Consider the following 15,605-nt stretch of genomic DNA (forward strand, 5'->3'; position numbering starts at 1 on the left):
TACGTATCTTTCAATTACGTTCATCAATATTTTAACAAACACACAATGAAGTTTATGGCGGTGCGGAAGCACACTTGACTTTCATTGATACAGAGTTGCAGGATAAGTGTATTGGCTGACCCCTGGCTTTTTGTGTCTGTGGATCTCTTCTGGTGGTTTGGTCCTGCCTTGCCCCTGGTGCTCGCTAGGATAGATTCGTGCTTCGGATAAACAGTTTAGGAAAACGGACAGACCCAGAATTCGAGCTGCATATACACGTTCTCCCTAATTTGCGTAGTGTTTCTTCCCGAATCCCCCAAGACGAGCTTTTCTGATGAATTAGCAATTTCAGCTTGGCTTGTGTATGCAGCCCTGAGCCTCGAAGTACGTGAAATAAACTTAACGGACTATCGTCTTTACTTGTGTAAGCAGAAGGAGATCGGGAGGTCTGCATTAGCGCCCACTGGAGTCAACTCCAACACCAACTTGGAGCTCCAGGCTGTAGAGAGCGCTACATAGACGTGGTCCTGCCCTGGCTGTGTCCAGCTTTGTGCCCAGTGCTAATGAGATGGGCACCACAACCCCTACACAAATTAGTGTAGGTTTTATGGAGAGGTGGATCCCGGGGTGAGGGTCATTGTTTGAAACAACGCAGCAACAATTTTTAAGGAGGCGTTCACCCTTCCAATGAAAACTTTGCAAAATTGAGCTCTGTAATAAAACAAACATTGCTAGTGTACTATATAATACTGTATCAAGACCCAGAGTATTGACAGCTGGTAAATCACAGTACATGGGTGGGGGTCATTTCATATTAACATCAAATGCCATTCAGTAAGTCTTTGTATTCTGATATGAAACCTGTTTCCTCCGGTTATTCCTTAAAAATAGCCAAGAATTTACACAGTGGAGATGACTTCATTGTCCAGAAGAGAAAGAGATTCTTACAGAAATACTTGTATGCAAGTTGGTCCATCCATCATTTTGATCAGGTAACAAGTGAGCAAACAGTACAAGTCTGAATTAGAAAAGGCACCCTAAAGTGGAGGGAGTCAAAGTTAGCAGGCATTCCACTGTGCTACACTTTAAGAGGATTATAAGGGGGTGGGGGCTACCAAGTGACCATATTTACTGTATTCCTGACAAAACAATTATTAATTTAGACTTTGAAAAACTACATAATAAGAAGTGGGTTTCCCATCTAAACTATCATCTCTCATAACGAGGATGTGATACAGCAATTAGCAGATTTGGCCTAGGCCCTCTCTACGAGAATAGAAAAAGACTTTATGTAACCAAAGTGATCTCAAAATTCCAAACCCCATCCTTTTCAACATGTTCTATTTCTTAGCTCTAAAAACAATACGTTCAAGCAATAAACATGTTAGAATAAACATCTGGGACCAGAGTAATACTTCAGAACCAATGCAACCCAGCCATCCATCTTCATACCTGCGTAAATAATGGTGAACTGCAGGGAGTCAAGAGTTACTCCTAAAGATGAACGGATACAAGGTATGAAACACCTCCAGAGGGGAGACCAGCGTGTGTAAATCTTTATTAATGTACTGTACATTTGCAGACTCCTTTACTCAAGGAGAATTACATGATCACAATACAAGCGACAGTGCAATGGATAAAAATCTATTTAAAAAGCCATCTTCTGGTTTTGAAGTTCAGTGCGCTAATCACTACGGCACACTGTGTGCCTAACCCTTCACTCTTAAGAAGTGGACAGACATTACAAATAACATTTACTGAAGAAAAAAAAAAAAAAAAGTAAGCATTTTTGAAAATGTTAGAAGAATGTACATTTTACAAAATCAAATAGGAATTAAAAAAAAAAAAACCCACAAAATATCTACAGTTTGACATTTTAAATCCACAGTAACATTAGGATCCATTGATGGAAGGCTCTTCTTCCATTTCTTCCTCTTCCATGTCTTGTGAAGGCCCTACAATAAAATAAATCTTGTTAATTTCTCCTTATGGAAAATAAATTTAGAGCAAAAACATGGCTTCTATCCCATTTGATGTTTGTAATTTTTGGTTAGTTTCTTTACGTCCATTTTGAAACTTTAGATGTGATCAGAAGCCCTGGGTGGGGGCGGCTGTGGTGGTAAAACCTGGGATTGGAGGTTGTTGCTACAGACAAGCAAAGATACAGCGGTCAATGTTGTTTAATGCCTTCCACATCCCCCTTACAGCTGATCTAGCACCACTGCATTTTCAGTCCAGTAACAGAGATACTACGCGGTCACAGCATCACCTCTGACGAGGAGGTTAAGGATGTGGTGCAGACCTGGACTTGAGCCGCCGAAAAGCTTCTTCTCCCAAGGAATGAGAAATTTAGTGGAATGATACAAGAAGTGCATCGACCTGCAGGGAGACTATGTGGAGAGGTGACGAACAGTTATGGTCATCTACTCAAACGTACAGGTAATTAAAGGACAACTTGCCTATACAAGGCAAATGCCCATTAGTAATTATAAAGTTCGATTTTATGCTTTGGGTTGCTTCAAAATTTACTGTGTGAAATTAACCCAAAATTAATGGAGACCGAAACAAAGTTTCTAATCTGGCACAAGCCAAACCATCTTTAGTGTTACGGTTTCAGCCTCGGGTCACAAATGACTCCTAGTCACTGCAGAAACATTTTTTCTGTATTGCATCACAAGATTCAGCAACTGTAATGGCCTTCACTTCACTATTAGCAAATAGACTCATCTTACTGAACTGGAAGAATCCTAACCCACCTCTTAAGTCGGTGGGTAACTGATGTTATATATTATCTGAAATAGGAAAAAAATAAAATTCTTAGAGGATCTGTACAAAACTTTTTTTTAAATCCAGGCAGGACCTGATCAATAACATCTTAGAATAAGCATTTATATTGGGGGAAAAGACTTTCTCCGTTTACTACTCTTAACAGTTTTACTCTGCTTGTTGGCCTTCCCATCTTTCTTATGGGCGAGGGTTGATTTGATTTTAGTTTTGTTAAGTTTGACTTGATTGTATAGAATGTTACATGCTTTTAAGAAGTATAAAAAAAAAAAAAAAAAAAAAAAAAAAAAAAGATTCAGCAAGAAGACGTCAAGCAGTCTGTAAGATGTATGGCAACTAGGTCACACAACAAGAAAACAGCTACATTAATACTATGTGGCCCAGATCAAATGCTAGAAAACCCAAATTGGATTGTTTTGCATGTGAATGGCAGCATTTTTACAGCGATACTTTATTAATCATAAATGCCACAAAACACATACATTTAGAAATAGCCTAGAAGGGCGGGTGGCATGGGGTGGGTTTTGCAGGTTACACTTTACTCAGCCTGGCCTCCTTTTATCTAACAGAAAGGCTTGAGTATCTGGATCCCCCCAAAACGAAAAACTCAACTTACCAGGCATTCTGTCTCGCCCAGGTATCTGTCCTGACTGCAGCAATCCTTTTAATCTCTCTACTTCAGCCAATGACGAAGCGTTAGCAATGGCATTCTGCAATTAAACATTAAATGGAAGTTAATTTAGTACAATGTCTGCAAGAATTTACATTGTTCCAACATGATGTTTTTTTCTCCTGAAGAACGACCACATATCTGGGGAAAAAAGGTGTACATTTTAAACAGCCATGCTTTTAACACACAGCTTGGAAAAATTCCCCAGTCAACCACCATATTATCAGTGTTTTACATATCAACAGGCAATAAATATGAAAACAATTCAAGACATAGCCAGCACTGAAACCGGAAACAACTGCTATATTTCTGTAATTCCAAGGATAAAAGAGGAGAATCTGTGCATGATACTAATATATGGTAATAAATGCTACAGTTTTTATATACCGTTTTATCTATACATTTAGAGCACCATATCCAGGAACGGTTCAGGCTTGCACTTATAGCCACGTGATTTTTGAAATGGATGGAATGGGGTTGGGGAAAAAAAAAAAAAGATATATATACAGTGATCCCTCGCTATATCGCGCTTCGCCTTTCGCGGCTTCACTCCATCGCGGATTTTATATGTAAGCATATTTAAATATATATCGCGGATTTTTCGCTGCTTCGCGGGTTTCTGCGGACAATAGGTCTTTTAATTTCTGGTACATGCTTCCTCAGTTGGTTTGCCCAGTTGATTTCATACAAGGGACGCTATTGGCAGATGGCTGAGAAGCTATCCAGCTTACTCTCTCTCTCTCTTGCGCTGACGTAGGGGGGTGTGAGCAGGGGGGGCTGTGTGCAGCTGCTTCCTGAAGGACATGCTGCATGGAGCTTCGCATACTTAAAAGCTCAAAGGGCACGTATTGATTTTTTTTATCTGTCTCTATCTCTCTCTCTATCTCTCTCTCTTCCTGCTCCTGACAGAGGGGGTGTGAGCTGCCGCCTTCAACAGCTTTGTACCGGCGGTGCTTCGCATACTTAAAAGCCCTATTGATTTTTTTTTTGACTGCTTGCTTTGCACTCCTTTGAAAAGGAAGATATGTTTGCATTCTTTTAATTGTGAGACAGAACTGTCATCTCTGTCTTGTCGTGGAGCACAGTTTAAACTTTTGAAAAAGAGACAAATGTTTGTTTGCAGTGTTTGAATAACGTTCCTGTCTCTCTACAACCTCCTGTGTTTCTGCGCAAATCTGTGACCCAAGCATGACAATATAAAAATAACCATATAAACATATGGTTTCTACTTCGCGGATTTTCCTATTTCGCGGGTGGCTCTGGAACGCAACCCCCGCGATGGAGGAGGGATTACTGTACACACACAAATAATATTATATAAAAATGTCTACGCATGGAAGTGTGTGTGTCTGCCCGGCCCGGAAGTGAGAGGTGGAGTCGGGCTAAGGAAACAGAAAACTCACGTAGCGGCTAATAACACAAGTAAGGGCAGCACATCAGCAAAACGAAACCTCAGAAGAAAGAAAGTCACTTAGCTGCTAACATCGGCAAAACGGTATCCCCTTTACTTTTCCTCTCCCCACTAATACACAAGTGATGCCAGCACGTTGCCAAAACTAATCCTAGGAGAGAGACGCCCAGAGTAGTTTCTTTCAATTACCTGACATCTTCATTTCAATTTCAATATTTTCTAGGACCCTGGGTTTGCATAGCTAGTGCATGCATATTTTTATATAAATAATAAACTCACACACACTCTTTCAAATCAGCATTAATTTGGCGCGGGGGGATTCTGTGTCTTTATTGGTAATTCATACTCATCCTAAATATTTACACGTATTAAAAAAAAAAACAAAAACACTTTCATGCAGTAGGTGAGCAAATTTGATTCAAATTTTGTAGTCATCCAAAACAGAACAACAAGGTCATTTATGCACAGGTCCAGGTTTTCTGTGCACTGTAGCCACACTATCAGACAACTGTACTAAGCACAGAAAAAGCAGATTATGAATTCTGCATTACTTTTGGAATTTGTCATCTTGTTGCTCTGATAAAAGGATTAACACATTTTTATAAGATTTAGTGTGTACCCAGTCCCAGGAAGTACCTTATAACTGGAAGTTGTAAATTGCAATTGATTTTAAAGTGTGAAAAAAAATAAATAAAAATAAAGTACCTTGATGGCTTCCACATCTGCTGGAGAAGGACCAGTTTTCTTTTTTTCAGCTTGCAGGGTTGCACCTGGAGTAAACCTAAATTAGAGAATAGCAAGTTATAGCAAGTTTTTATAATGGCTTCTCTTCAGCCTTTGATGGCACATTAGGAAATATAAAAATCAGTGTAGTATCTTATCTTTGTCAATAAACTGATACAGTATAGAATTCCTTGAAACAACAGCCTCTGAAACATGCATTTATTTAAACACATAATGTGTTTAAATAAACACTTCATAATACTTTTATTTTAAACCCGAGGTTGATTCTGGCACTTAAAAGTAATAATGAAGATTTTTTTTTCAACCCAACGTCTAAAGCCCACTGCTTCTTGAGGCTGATGCTAGATCAAGTACTTTCATCTTACGTTTTTGTTCTCTTGGCAATATCCTTTGCAAGCTGTGCACCGCGTTTGCCTTTGAACATTTTCTCCGCTTCCTGGCGCTCCTATGGCGATATATCACAAGATTAATGCAAACAGTTGATACGGTGTGTTGACAGCTAATTTGTAAACCAATAAAGGTTTCAATGGCAGAATTCCAATTTCATAGGAAACCACTGGTGAGCTGGTATGGCTCATGGCATTCCTGCACCAGAACTCATACCTTTAACCATCACTTGTATAAAACAAAGTAAACACTGCTAGGTCCTGATGAACTCAAGTAGTTTCGAATTTCATTCAGTTAGTCACTCATTTTTGTAATAAAGCATAACAAAATAAGACAATCATGTGGGAAACAAACAGTCATCTATACTTGTGTGGTTATGTTAGGGAATAAGCAAACATCTCAAAAGGAAGCTTACCTATAAAATCAATCATTTTAATGTGAGGATGTCATATCCAGTGTTCAACTTCCTAACATATTACACTTTACATCATTGCTACCAGTCAGCACAAATAATAGGATTTCCCAAATGTTTCAAGTCTTAGATTTTTAAATCCTTTAGAAAAACAAGTCAATCAATATGGATTACAATTAAGGATAAAACTTCTGTACTGCATATTTAAAAAGTGATTCAAAGGTGACAAAGCAGCACAGTGGGTAGTGTGGCTGTTTCATGGATGCAGTGTCCTGGGGTCAAATCCCATGCCTGGTGGGATCTGCTTGTTCGTCCTCTCATACCAATGACATTCAGGTTAGACTTAGCACTGTGGGTGTTTGTAAGGGCCCTGGAATGGACTGGACCCTGTCAAGGACTGTTGCTGCCGGAATAGGAATAGGATCTCCTGGGACCCTGAATGGAAGAAGCAGGGTTGAGGATGTTACTCTGTTACCTTTATAAGACTTGGCAAAGAAGGAGCACAAGTAATATTGAGCTAACATTTTACTCTACAGAATATAAAAACAAAACATTCTACTTCAGAATGTTAGTTGTAACTAAATTCTCTTGTTGTGCTACACATTTAGTCAAACTTCCATACATTACATTTTGGGGATAATTGGAGTATATCATATCATCATTTCTCTTTCCATTTAATGTATTGAAGCAAATTATCCGTAACATTACACACATATCAGTCCACTATTTTAAAGTAACAAATCTCACCGATAGTCTCACTTTCTGAAAGTCAAGTACTCTAACTTGTGGGATCTTGTTGATGACATACAGCCTGTAATGTTTCTTGTTCGTCACTGGATTTCTTAAAAGGCTGCAAATAAAAATGGTTCAAACTTTTTATTGTGTTAAGCTTATTCCGCACAAAAATATCTATTACTTTAGCTTCGGATGAAGTTCTTGCTCACCGTTATATTTTCAATCATAAACCAATATAATCTGACCCATTAAAACCCAGCTTTTGCACAGGGATTAAGCAATCATTCAGTTATACATTCTAAGAGTTAATTTCTCCAACTAAAAATGTCAGTTAAAACATAACAGGAATACTGAAGTTTACTCAGATAACTGAGTAGTATTCTTCTGAATTTAAAATGCTTTAAAAACAAAACATTATCAATTTACAGGACCTTAGCCTACACAGCTCTAACATTCCAGAAACGTCCGTTATGTGTGCCCAATTGGAACTGCAGTAGCACAACACTTGAGTTGTCCTTAAAACTAAAATGCAAACCGATTTTCCTAAAAAACGTTTTCCCTTACCAAATGAATCCTCGGACACCCTACGTACTATTGGATTAGGCTTGGGATCCATTTATAAAAATAATTTAAACTGGAAAAAAAAGAATTACGGACACCTTTTGCTCAGAGATTTCCTAAATTAAAGTCTTAACTAAACTTAGAATTCCTTAAAGGTTAGGTTTTCTTTGGGACGTTTATCATTAAAATAGTCCAAATTAACCAAAAATAGTTTTTCAAATGAATCTTGTCAGCCTAAACAAAATTTTAAGAGATTAAACTCGTTCTCATAAAATGTAGACTTCTTCTTCTTTCAGCTGCTCCTGTTAGGGGTTGTAGACTATCATACCTTAATAACGTTAAAGACTTCAGAGAGGCAAGGGTATCCAAATCTCCCTGCAAAGGTACATAAAAATTTTTTTTAAAAACTGCCACACAAAACAAAAGTAACATTAAAACAATTATTCATGTCATGGCACAGTCACTCACCAGCTCTTGAATGTTGTTATTTGTGAGAACCAATTCCCTCAAATTTGGCAAGGACTGCTCAAGGGATTCACCTATTCGGCTGTATGAAATGGAATAAAAAAAAATGTAAATTTACAGAATGTAAAATATAACTAACCTTCAGCCAAACAGTTTGCAGGATCTGACTAGGTCCCTAAAATGAATACCCATCTGTTTACTGCTACTTCTATCTTGAGCAGGAAACATTTTTCATATATAGGATATTCTAAATATCTACTGATAAATTATCTCTGAATGAAAACTGAACCAAATATTCTGAAAACCTCGATATACTGCGCTATTCCTGGGAATCTGTTACCATGACTTTTATGTGAAACCAACCCAAGGAGACAAAACAACAGAATTAAATCAGACACACTTGTGTTAATGAAAGTGAATCATTTCTAAGAGACCCTGATGATCAGTCTGGAAGTACTTTTGAGAATTTTCATAAACAAGCAGATAACTTGGCTCACTTAAAATTTTTGCAACTTAAAAAATGTCTGGAAATAATAAAATTCAGAGCTACTTTCTCTGTTACCGGGCGGAACATTGTTACACTTTCAAGAACAGTTTTTAAGAAAAAGTGGTAGTAAGACTTCACATTTTTTTAAGCTTTCAAGAATGCATCTACGATTTTAAGATAGCTTTCAATGTGCTTCTATATATATATATATATATATTATATATATAGGGTTGGGAGTGAGAGAAGGCAACACAAAAAGCAAACTGTACTAACCACACTCTGTTGTTATTGAAAAGCAGGGTCTTCAGTCTCTTTAACAAGGGAAAACCATCAAGTTTCCGGATTTCATTATCGGAGAAATCAATGGTGTCAAACTGATCCAAAGAAGCACCAAGATTTTCAACTACAGGAATTTTATAACCTGGGGAGGAAATAAATAAAACACAAAACAAACATGTTTAAAAATCCATCCATCCATTTTCCAACCCGCTGAATCCAAACACAGGGTCACGGGGGTCTGCTGGAGCCAATCCCAACCAACACTGGGCAGAAGGCAGGAACCAACCCGGGCAGGGAGCCAACCCACCGCAGGACACACACAAACACACCAAGCACACACTAGGGCCAATTTAGAATCATTTACCATTATATTTTATTAGTGAAATCAACAAGCAAATCTCTTTACTTGTTGTGCATGCAGCACAATTTAACCCAACGGAGCTCACCAGTAGCAGTTTGAACAGATTTAGTTGACAGCTCACACAACTTAACATTTACTTGATTATCGCAGAGAGGGAGCTGGAAGATGCACTGAACTGATGAGACTCTTGGCAATTTTAGATTGAAAGTCTTTGTTTAAAGCCCAGTTACTATGAACACCTAAGATGCATTCATTCCCAATGAAATTCTCTTGTGTGTAAACCAACAATATCAGATTTGCCTTAATCAGTTCACTGAAGGCCTGTCAATGCTATCAGGTCCCACTGGTCTTCAAATGAAGGTCTGCTTAGAATCCCAGGAGCTAAACTTTAAAGAAGCGGTGAGGCGGCCTTCTGCCATTATGCACCTCAAATCTGGAATAGCTGACTGATAGAAATTCATCAGGCTAATACAGTGGAGCAGTTTAAAAAACTGCTAAAAACTCATTATTTTAACATGGCTTCCTCATAGCTTCATTTTAGTTTAATCACGAGAATATGTATATGCATTTACTTATCATTCATGGTGGCTCCTAAATCCGTACTAACCCCTACTTTCTCTGCTGTTCTCTTTCCAGTTTTCTGTGGTGGTAATCTGCACCATCACCACTTTGTATAAAAATGTGCAATATAAATTAACAGCTGTTGCACCAAAATCATCCTGTGCTTAAGAGAGGCTTTATACATTGAGGCACATTCAATCCATTCCTGAAACTGGAATTTCTCCATCAAACATTGAATCTAATATCTTGCAGAAACAGTTAAAACATTTTCCCTACAAAATGATAAGTTGAATATTTTCCTGTTCAGGATATTATTTAAAGTATATTTTGAGCTGAAGAATAGCACTCTCCCTCATTACATAACTTGAGATGGAAACAACCCAAAATATCAAGTATTTGTTACACCTATTTGTTTCTCTCTTATTCCTTTAAAATAGCAATGAATGTATATTTAAAAAGTTACAAAGATTATCTTGCTGTTGTTCAGAAAAGTGAAAGTGGTCATTTAAACTGGTTGAATTAATCCGTCCATTTTCTTGACCAGGCAACAGGAAAGAAAACAGTCTTTTATAGGAGGAAAAAAATAAAAAGGTGTGCCACAATTGTCTTTGCAATACAAAGACAGAAAAACTACAAGGAACTAGCCGAGGAAGGACAACTGGTAAACTGGCGAGAGGGTCACGAGTGCCAACGGCTCACTGATAGATACTTTATTAATCCCAAGGGGAAATTCACATACTCCAGCAGCAGCATACTTATAAAGAAAATATTAAATTAAAAAGAGTGATAACAATGCAGGTATACAGACAGACAATATCTTTGTATAATGTTAACGTTTACCCCCCCCAGGGTGGAATCGAAGAGTCACATAGTGTGGTGGAGGAACGATCTCCTCAGTCAGTCAGTGGAGCAGGACGGTGACAGCAGTCTGTCGCTGAAGCTGCTCCTGTCTGGAGATGATCCTGTTCAGTGGATGCAGTGGATTCTCCATAATTGACAGGAGTCTGCTCAGCGCCCTTCGCTCTGCCACAGATGTCAGACTGTCCAGCTCCATGCCTACAATAGAGCCTGCCCTCCTCACCAGTTTGTCCAGGCGTGAGGCGTCTCTCTTCTTTATGCTGCCTCCCCAGCACGTAGAAGTGGGCGCTCACCACAACCGTCTGGTAGAACATCAGCCTTCTAATGAAGTATAGTCGACTCTGTCCTCTCTTACACAGAGCATCAGTATTAGCAGTCCAGTCCAATTTATCATCCAGCTGCACACCCAGGTATTTATAGGTCTGTACCCTCTGCACACAGTCACCTCTGATGATCACGGGGTCCATGAGGGGCCCGACCTCATAAAATCCACCACCAGCTCCTTGCTTTTGCTGGTGTTCAGTTGTAAGTGGTTTGAGTCTGATGTGCATAAGGAGCAAAGAACATGAGAAGACTTACTGTAGCACACGTTGCTGAAAAACTTAACGCTGGCCGTGAGAGAAAAAGTATCAGAAAACACAGTGCACCACGGCTTGCTGCACATGGGACTGCGTCAATGGCCAGACACCATGTTCATTTCTTACAATGGGCACTTGTGAGTCACAACGGCAGATGGCCTGGTCTCACAAATGGTATTTTCTTTTAGATCACGTAAATGGCTGATAGCAGGTCTGTCATTCACCTAGGGAAGAGATGGCAATAGGATGCTCTATGCGAAGAAAACAAGCTGGCAAAGACATTGTGATGCTCTGGTCAATGTTTTGCTGGCATTCATGAGAATGATACTTTAAGGCATGTTGCCTAACTGAAGATTGTTGCTAACAACACTGCACCCCTTTGTGGCAACATTTTTCCCAGATGGCAGTGGTCTCTTTCAGCAGGATCATGCGCCCTGCCACACTGCAAAACATTTTTGGGATTGGTTTGCTGAAAATGACAGAGTTCAAATTGCTGATTTGGCCTCCTAATTCCCTAAATCTAAATCCGAGCGAGCATCTGTGAGATATGATGGAAAAACACGTCCTTTTCACCTCATAACTGAGAGGACCGAGTGTATCTGCTGCTAAGGTCTAGGTGCCAGAGGTCACCTCCAGGGGGGTCTTGTGGAGCCCATGCCTCGGGACAGACCTTCACGATATTAGGCAGGTGGTTTTAATGTTGTGGTTGTTTACTAGAAAAACAACTCCAAAACAGTAACTAAAAAGCCGAATCGTAAATATAACAGTGCCAAATTCTTTGGCTTTCAGTTGTTTAAATGCATAGGATTGCGGCAACAAGTAAGCTAAGCGGCCGCATTGGAGCCCCCACCACACGCGGACTATAATAGAGGGGGTCCCAAAAGAGGCTGGAGATGATCAGTAATATGAACGGATATTGGAGAAAACCCACGTACTCACGAGGGACTAAATAATAATGTTATTTATATAGCGCCTTTCCAAAAGCTGACTTCATACAGATAGTAGACGACACTGCAATACAGTTTCACCTCGACGTGAGTAAATCTGATCGTTTCTATTCTGTTTCGAGTTGAAAATAAGAACTAAGCACCCTGCGAGTACAAGTCTCCTAAAGGCCATTTTCAGGCCAGGGTTGCAAAGAGAGAAGTACTGTAATATTCTGTTGAAGTCCACCATCTCGCACACTTTCAAAAAGGCGACTTCGAGACGATAACCAGCCTCGTTTCTACCGTTACTGCATGTCAAGCCGCTATACACACATATATATCAAGAAGTGGCAGAGTTGTTTCTAAGTACAAACCGATTAAGCTAAAATGTAACCTCATGCTTTCAACGTGTGCATACAAAGTGCGAAAATATCCACATTCGTGTAATATAAAATATCTGAAAAATTAATTATAGTCTCGTGCGTTTCATTCAATCAAAACATATCGATCACATTCTGAAGAAAAGCAACACGCGGCCCACTTGCATTTCAAAAACTTACCTCTGAGATCCATCTCTCTGTCCCGGACTGGGTTTGTATACTGAGCAGCCTGCTCAATCATCTCGGCAGATAATTTGACCATGTTTATAACAAAAGCGATAAAGGAAAGAAGAAAATAAAATGATTTGGTGTTTTTTTTTCTCCTTTTCAAAACAAAGTTTCGAACGCTCTTTCAAATTCAAATCAAATCAGCACGCACGTTACCACACACGAACCATCTTTACTTCCCCCAGAATACACTGCGGTGCGGTGAGTGGCGCCCGCCCGTTCTTTACGCCTGCGCACTTCTCAGGCCCGCCTCCGCGGATGCCTCTCACACCGGAAGTTGATCCTCCTCTCTCACTTTCGGACTGACCTTAAGGCGTCATTCGTTTTCCTGTCCAGTTTACAGTATTATTCTTTTGGCAGGTGACGAGTTGATCGTTTTATTCACGGAGTCACTCAATCGGTGCGTGCATTAAATCTAACTTATTCTGACTATATGTCGTAGACTTGGAGTCATGGCCAGAAGGACATTCCCTTATTTAAATAAAACACGATGATTCGATAGCTTCCCAAACAGTCATTCGATGGGAGTTTTTGCTGTTTCTCATTAGAGCCAAAAAAGGTGAGCTTGATTTATTTCCCAAGTTGAAATATAAACAAAACGAGATACAAATCTTTTTTGTTTTAAGTTTTGACAGATGTCTTCAATTAATTGTAGGCTTATTATGGCAAGACAGGAGCCGAGCTTGTCCACCCTGGGTTGATTTATATTCAACAATTTCTAAGATATAATCTTACATTATATTTGTCTTTTTAATCGCTTCTGCACATTGCTTAGATCAGTGATTAACCTTTTTTGAGTCACGGACCCCCTTCCCCAGAAATATTCCCATAAACGCAACTTTACATGCAATGAATATAATAATGAACGTTATTTATCGAGATTCTGCGGTGGGTTGGCACCCTGCCCAGGATTGGTTCCTGCCTTGTGCCCTGTGTTGGCTGGGATTGGCTCCAGCAGACCCCCGTGACCCTGTGTTCGGATTCAGCGGGTTGGAAAATGGATGGATGGATGGATGGATTTATCGAGATTTGATTTATCTTATACATATATGATATACACGAAGTATTATTAAAGTTTAAGGTAAACGATCTGAAAAAAACACCTTTTATTTGGCCACTCATTATAATAATAATCTCTCTCTCTCTCTCTCTATATATATACTGTATATGTATAAGTCTATGTATGTGTGTGTGTGTGTATATTATGTTCCAGTATCACGTCCGAACGGCTGGAGCGATTTTCATGAAACTTGGTACACATGTTTCTCATTGGTCGACTAAAAATACAATAAGGTGAAATCAATACTAACCCAACCCCTTCTGGGTAGGGTGGGGGGTGATCTTACGGTCTTGTATGCTATGCATTTTATCATCCAGTTGACACTCGGAATGACCACCAGAGGGCGAACTGGAGGTGACTGTCAGCTTTCTTTATATTTGAGCCCCTGTTGCTCCTGAAGTTAAACAGAGTTGGCCCGTTCCGAGTGTCAACTGGATGATAACATACATACAAGGCCGCAAGACAAGCACATTAGTGAGTCCTCATTATTTGTTAATTTATTTTTAAAGTTGATTTTTTAGATATATTTTTCTCAAAAAAAAAAAAAAACATTTTAATTTTACCCCCGGGTTTCAGCTAGTTATGAAATACAATCATTATATGCAAATTAAAATAGATCTACTACTACGTTTTCTACTATCATTACTACTACTAACACTACATCAACTCTAAATCAACAGTACTGGACTGTATAGTAAATAAAAATGTTAGCTTTTCCTGAGTTGCCTCGAAAGCTTGCATATTGTAATCTTTTTAGTTAGCCAATAAAAGGTGTCATTTTGCTTGGCTTTTCTCTACATTCATAATGGCTAACACGGTACAACACCCTAGTACTTCTGACCCCCTTGAAACCCATCCATGGACCCCCTAGGGGCCCACAGAGCAGAGGTTATGAAACACTTAGATGATAAAAAGTTTTGGGTCACCGTAAAGCCTAAATCGTTTTCAGGGGTTGCTTCCTGTAACTCAGTCTCCCATCTTGTATTATAAAATGATGTTCCATTTGCCCAGCGTGTTCTACTCTTCAAGATTAAATAAGCTGCATGTTTCCAAGTGTTTGCTCAGTGCTGAAACTTGTTCACGTCCTTCTGAATTGTTTTTACTGCCTCCCAAGTGTCTGCCATTCCTTCAGTTTTAGTGTTTTACTAGCAAGACAGAAATCTGTGTCATTATAATGGAAATCAGTAAAAGTACCAGTCCAAGGAGAGACCGCTTGAGGGACTGCATCGATGACCTCACTCCATGATGGAGTGTTCTTCTCTTATATGTGCTCTTTAAGGTAAATTTAATTTGGGGTTGCTCTAAATAAAATGTTATATAAGTTGGGTGGCAATGTATTGCAGAGGTTAGTACTGCTGGGCAACGTCTTTACCACTCAGACGCCTCAGGGATTTCCAGTTTACTAAAGAACGTCTACACACCCACCATCGAAGGTATTCTCACAGGAAGTGTTACTGCCTGGTTTGGGAATAAGAAGACTGCAGAGAGTGGTGTGCTCTCAAACTTTGAGGACCTCTACTCCAGGCAATGACAGACCAGAGCAAAGAAAAATGTCAGCAATACCAGCAGGGGATGTTGCGGTTGTGCTGCAAGAGGCCTTTTCAATGAAACGATCAAGTATCTGTGAAGGGTAATGACCAAAGCTCGATGAAGTCCTCAAGTTCCTGCACCAAAATCAAGTGTGAGAAGTACTAATACTGCATTTAACGACCCAGAATCTGCACTCTGCCTTGTTAAAA

General features: G+C 39.4%; 1 protein-coding gene across 1 annotated transcript; it reads right to left on the reverse strand.

Annotated features, from left to right (window-relative positions):
* Window positions 1-1,508: 1,508 nt before the first annotated feature.
* snrpa1 (small nuclear ribonucleoprotein polypeptide A') lies at window positions 1,509-13,008 on the reverse strand. The gene is made up of 9 exons (XM_028822550.2): window positions 12,759-13,008; window positions 8,909-9,056; window positions 8,152-8,230; window positions 8,012-8,058; window positions 7,135-7,237; window positions 5,954-6,033; window positions 5,550-5,625; window positions 3,380-3,473; window positions 1,509-1,934 (listed from the first exon to the last, which is right to left on the reverse strand). Exons 1-9 carry the CDS (start codon window positions 12,838-12,840, stop codon window positions 1,873-1,875), a joined length of 771 nt encoding a protein of 256 aa, XP_028678383.1. The 5' UTR covers window positions 12,841-13,008; the 3' UTR covers window positions 1,509-1,872.
* Between the last annotated feature and the right edge of the window lie 2,597 nt (window positions 13,009-15,605).

Source organism: Erpetoichthys calabaricus, chromosome 17 (genome assembly GCF_900747795.2).
Source record: "Erpetoichthys calabaricus chromosome 17, fErpCal1.3, whole genome shotgun sequence".
Taxonomy (NCBI): domain Eukaryota; kingdom Metazoa; phylum Chordata; class Cladistia; order Polypteriformes; family Polypteridae; genus Erpetoichthys; species Erpetoichthys calabaricus.

Excerpts from the sequence above, each read along its gene's own strand:
- snrpa1 (XM_028822550.2), bottom strand. The coding sequence starts at position 12,840 with ATGGTCAAATTATCTGCCGAGATGATTGAGCAGGCTGCTCAGTATACA. Across the intron at positions 9,057-12,758 it reads CAGAGAGATGGATCTCAGAG|GTTATAAAATTCCTGTAGTT; the intron begins GTAAGTTTTTGA and ends TTTCCTCCCCAG. Across the intron at positions 8,059-8,151 it reads ATAACAACATTCAAGAGCTG|GGAGATTTGGATACCCTTGC; the intron begins GTGAGTGACTGT and ends GTACCTTTGCAG.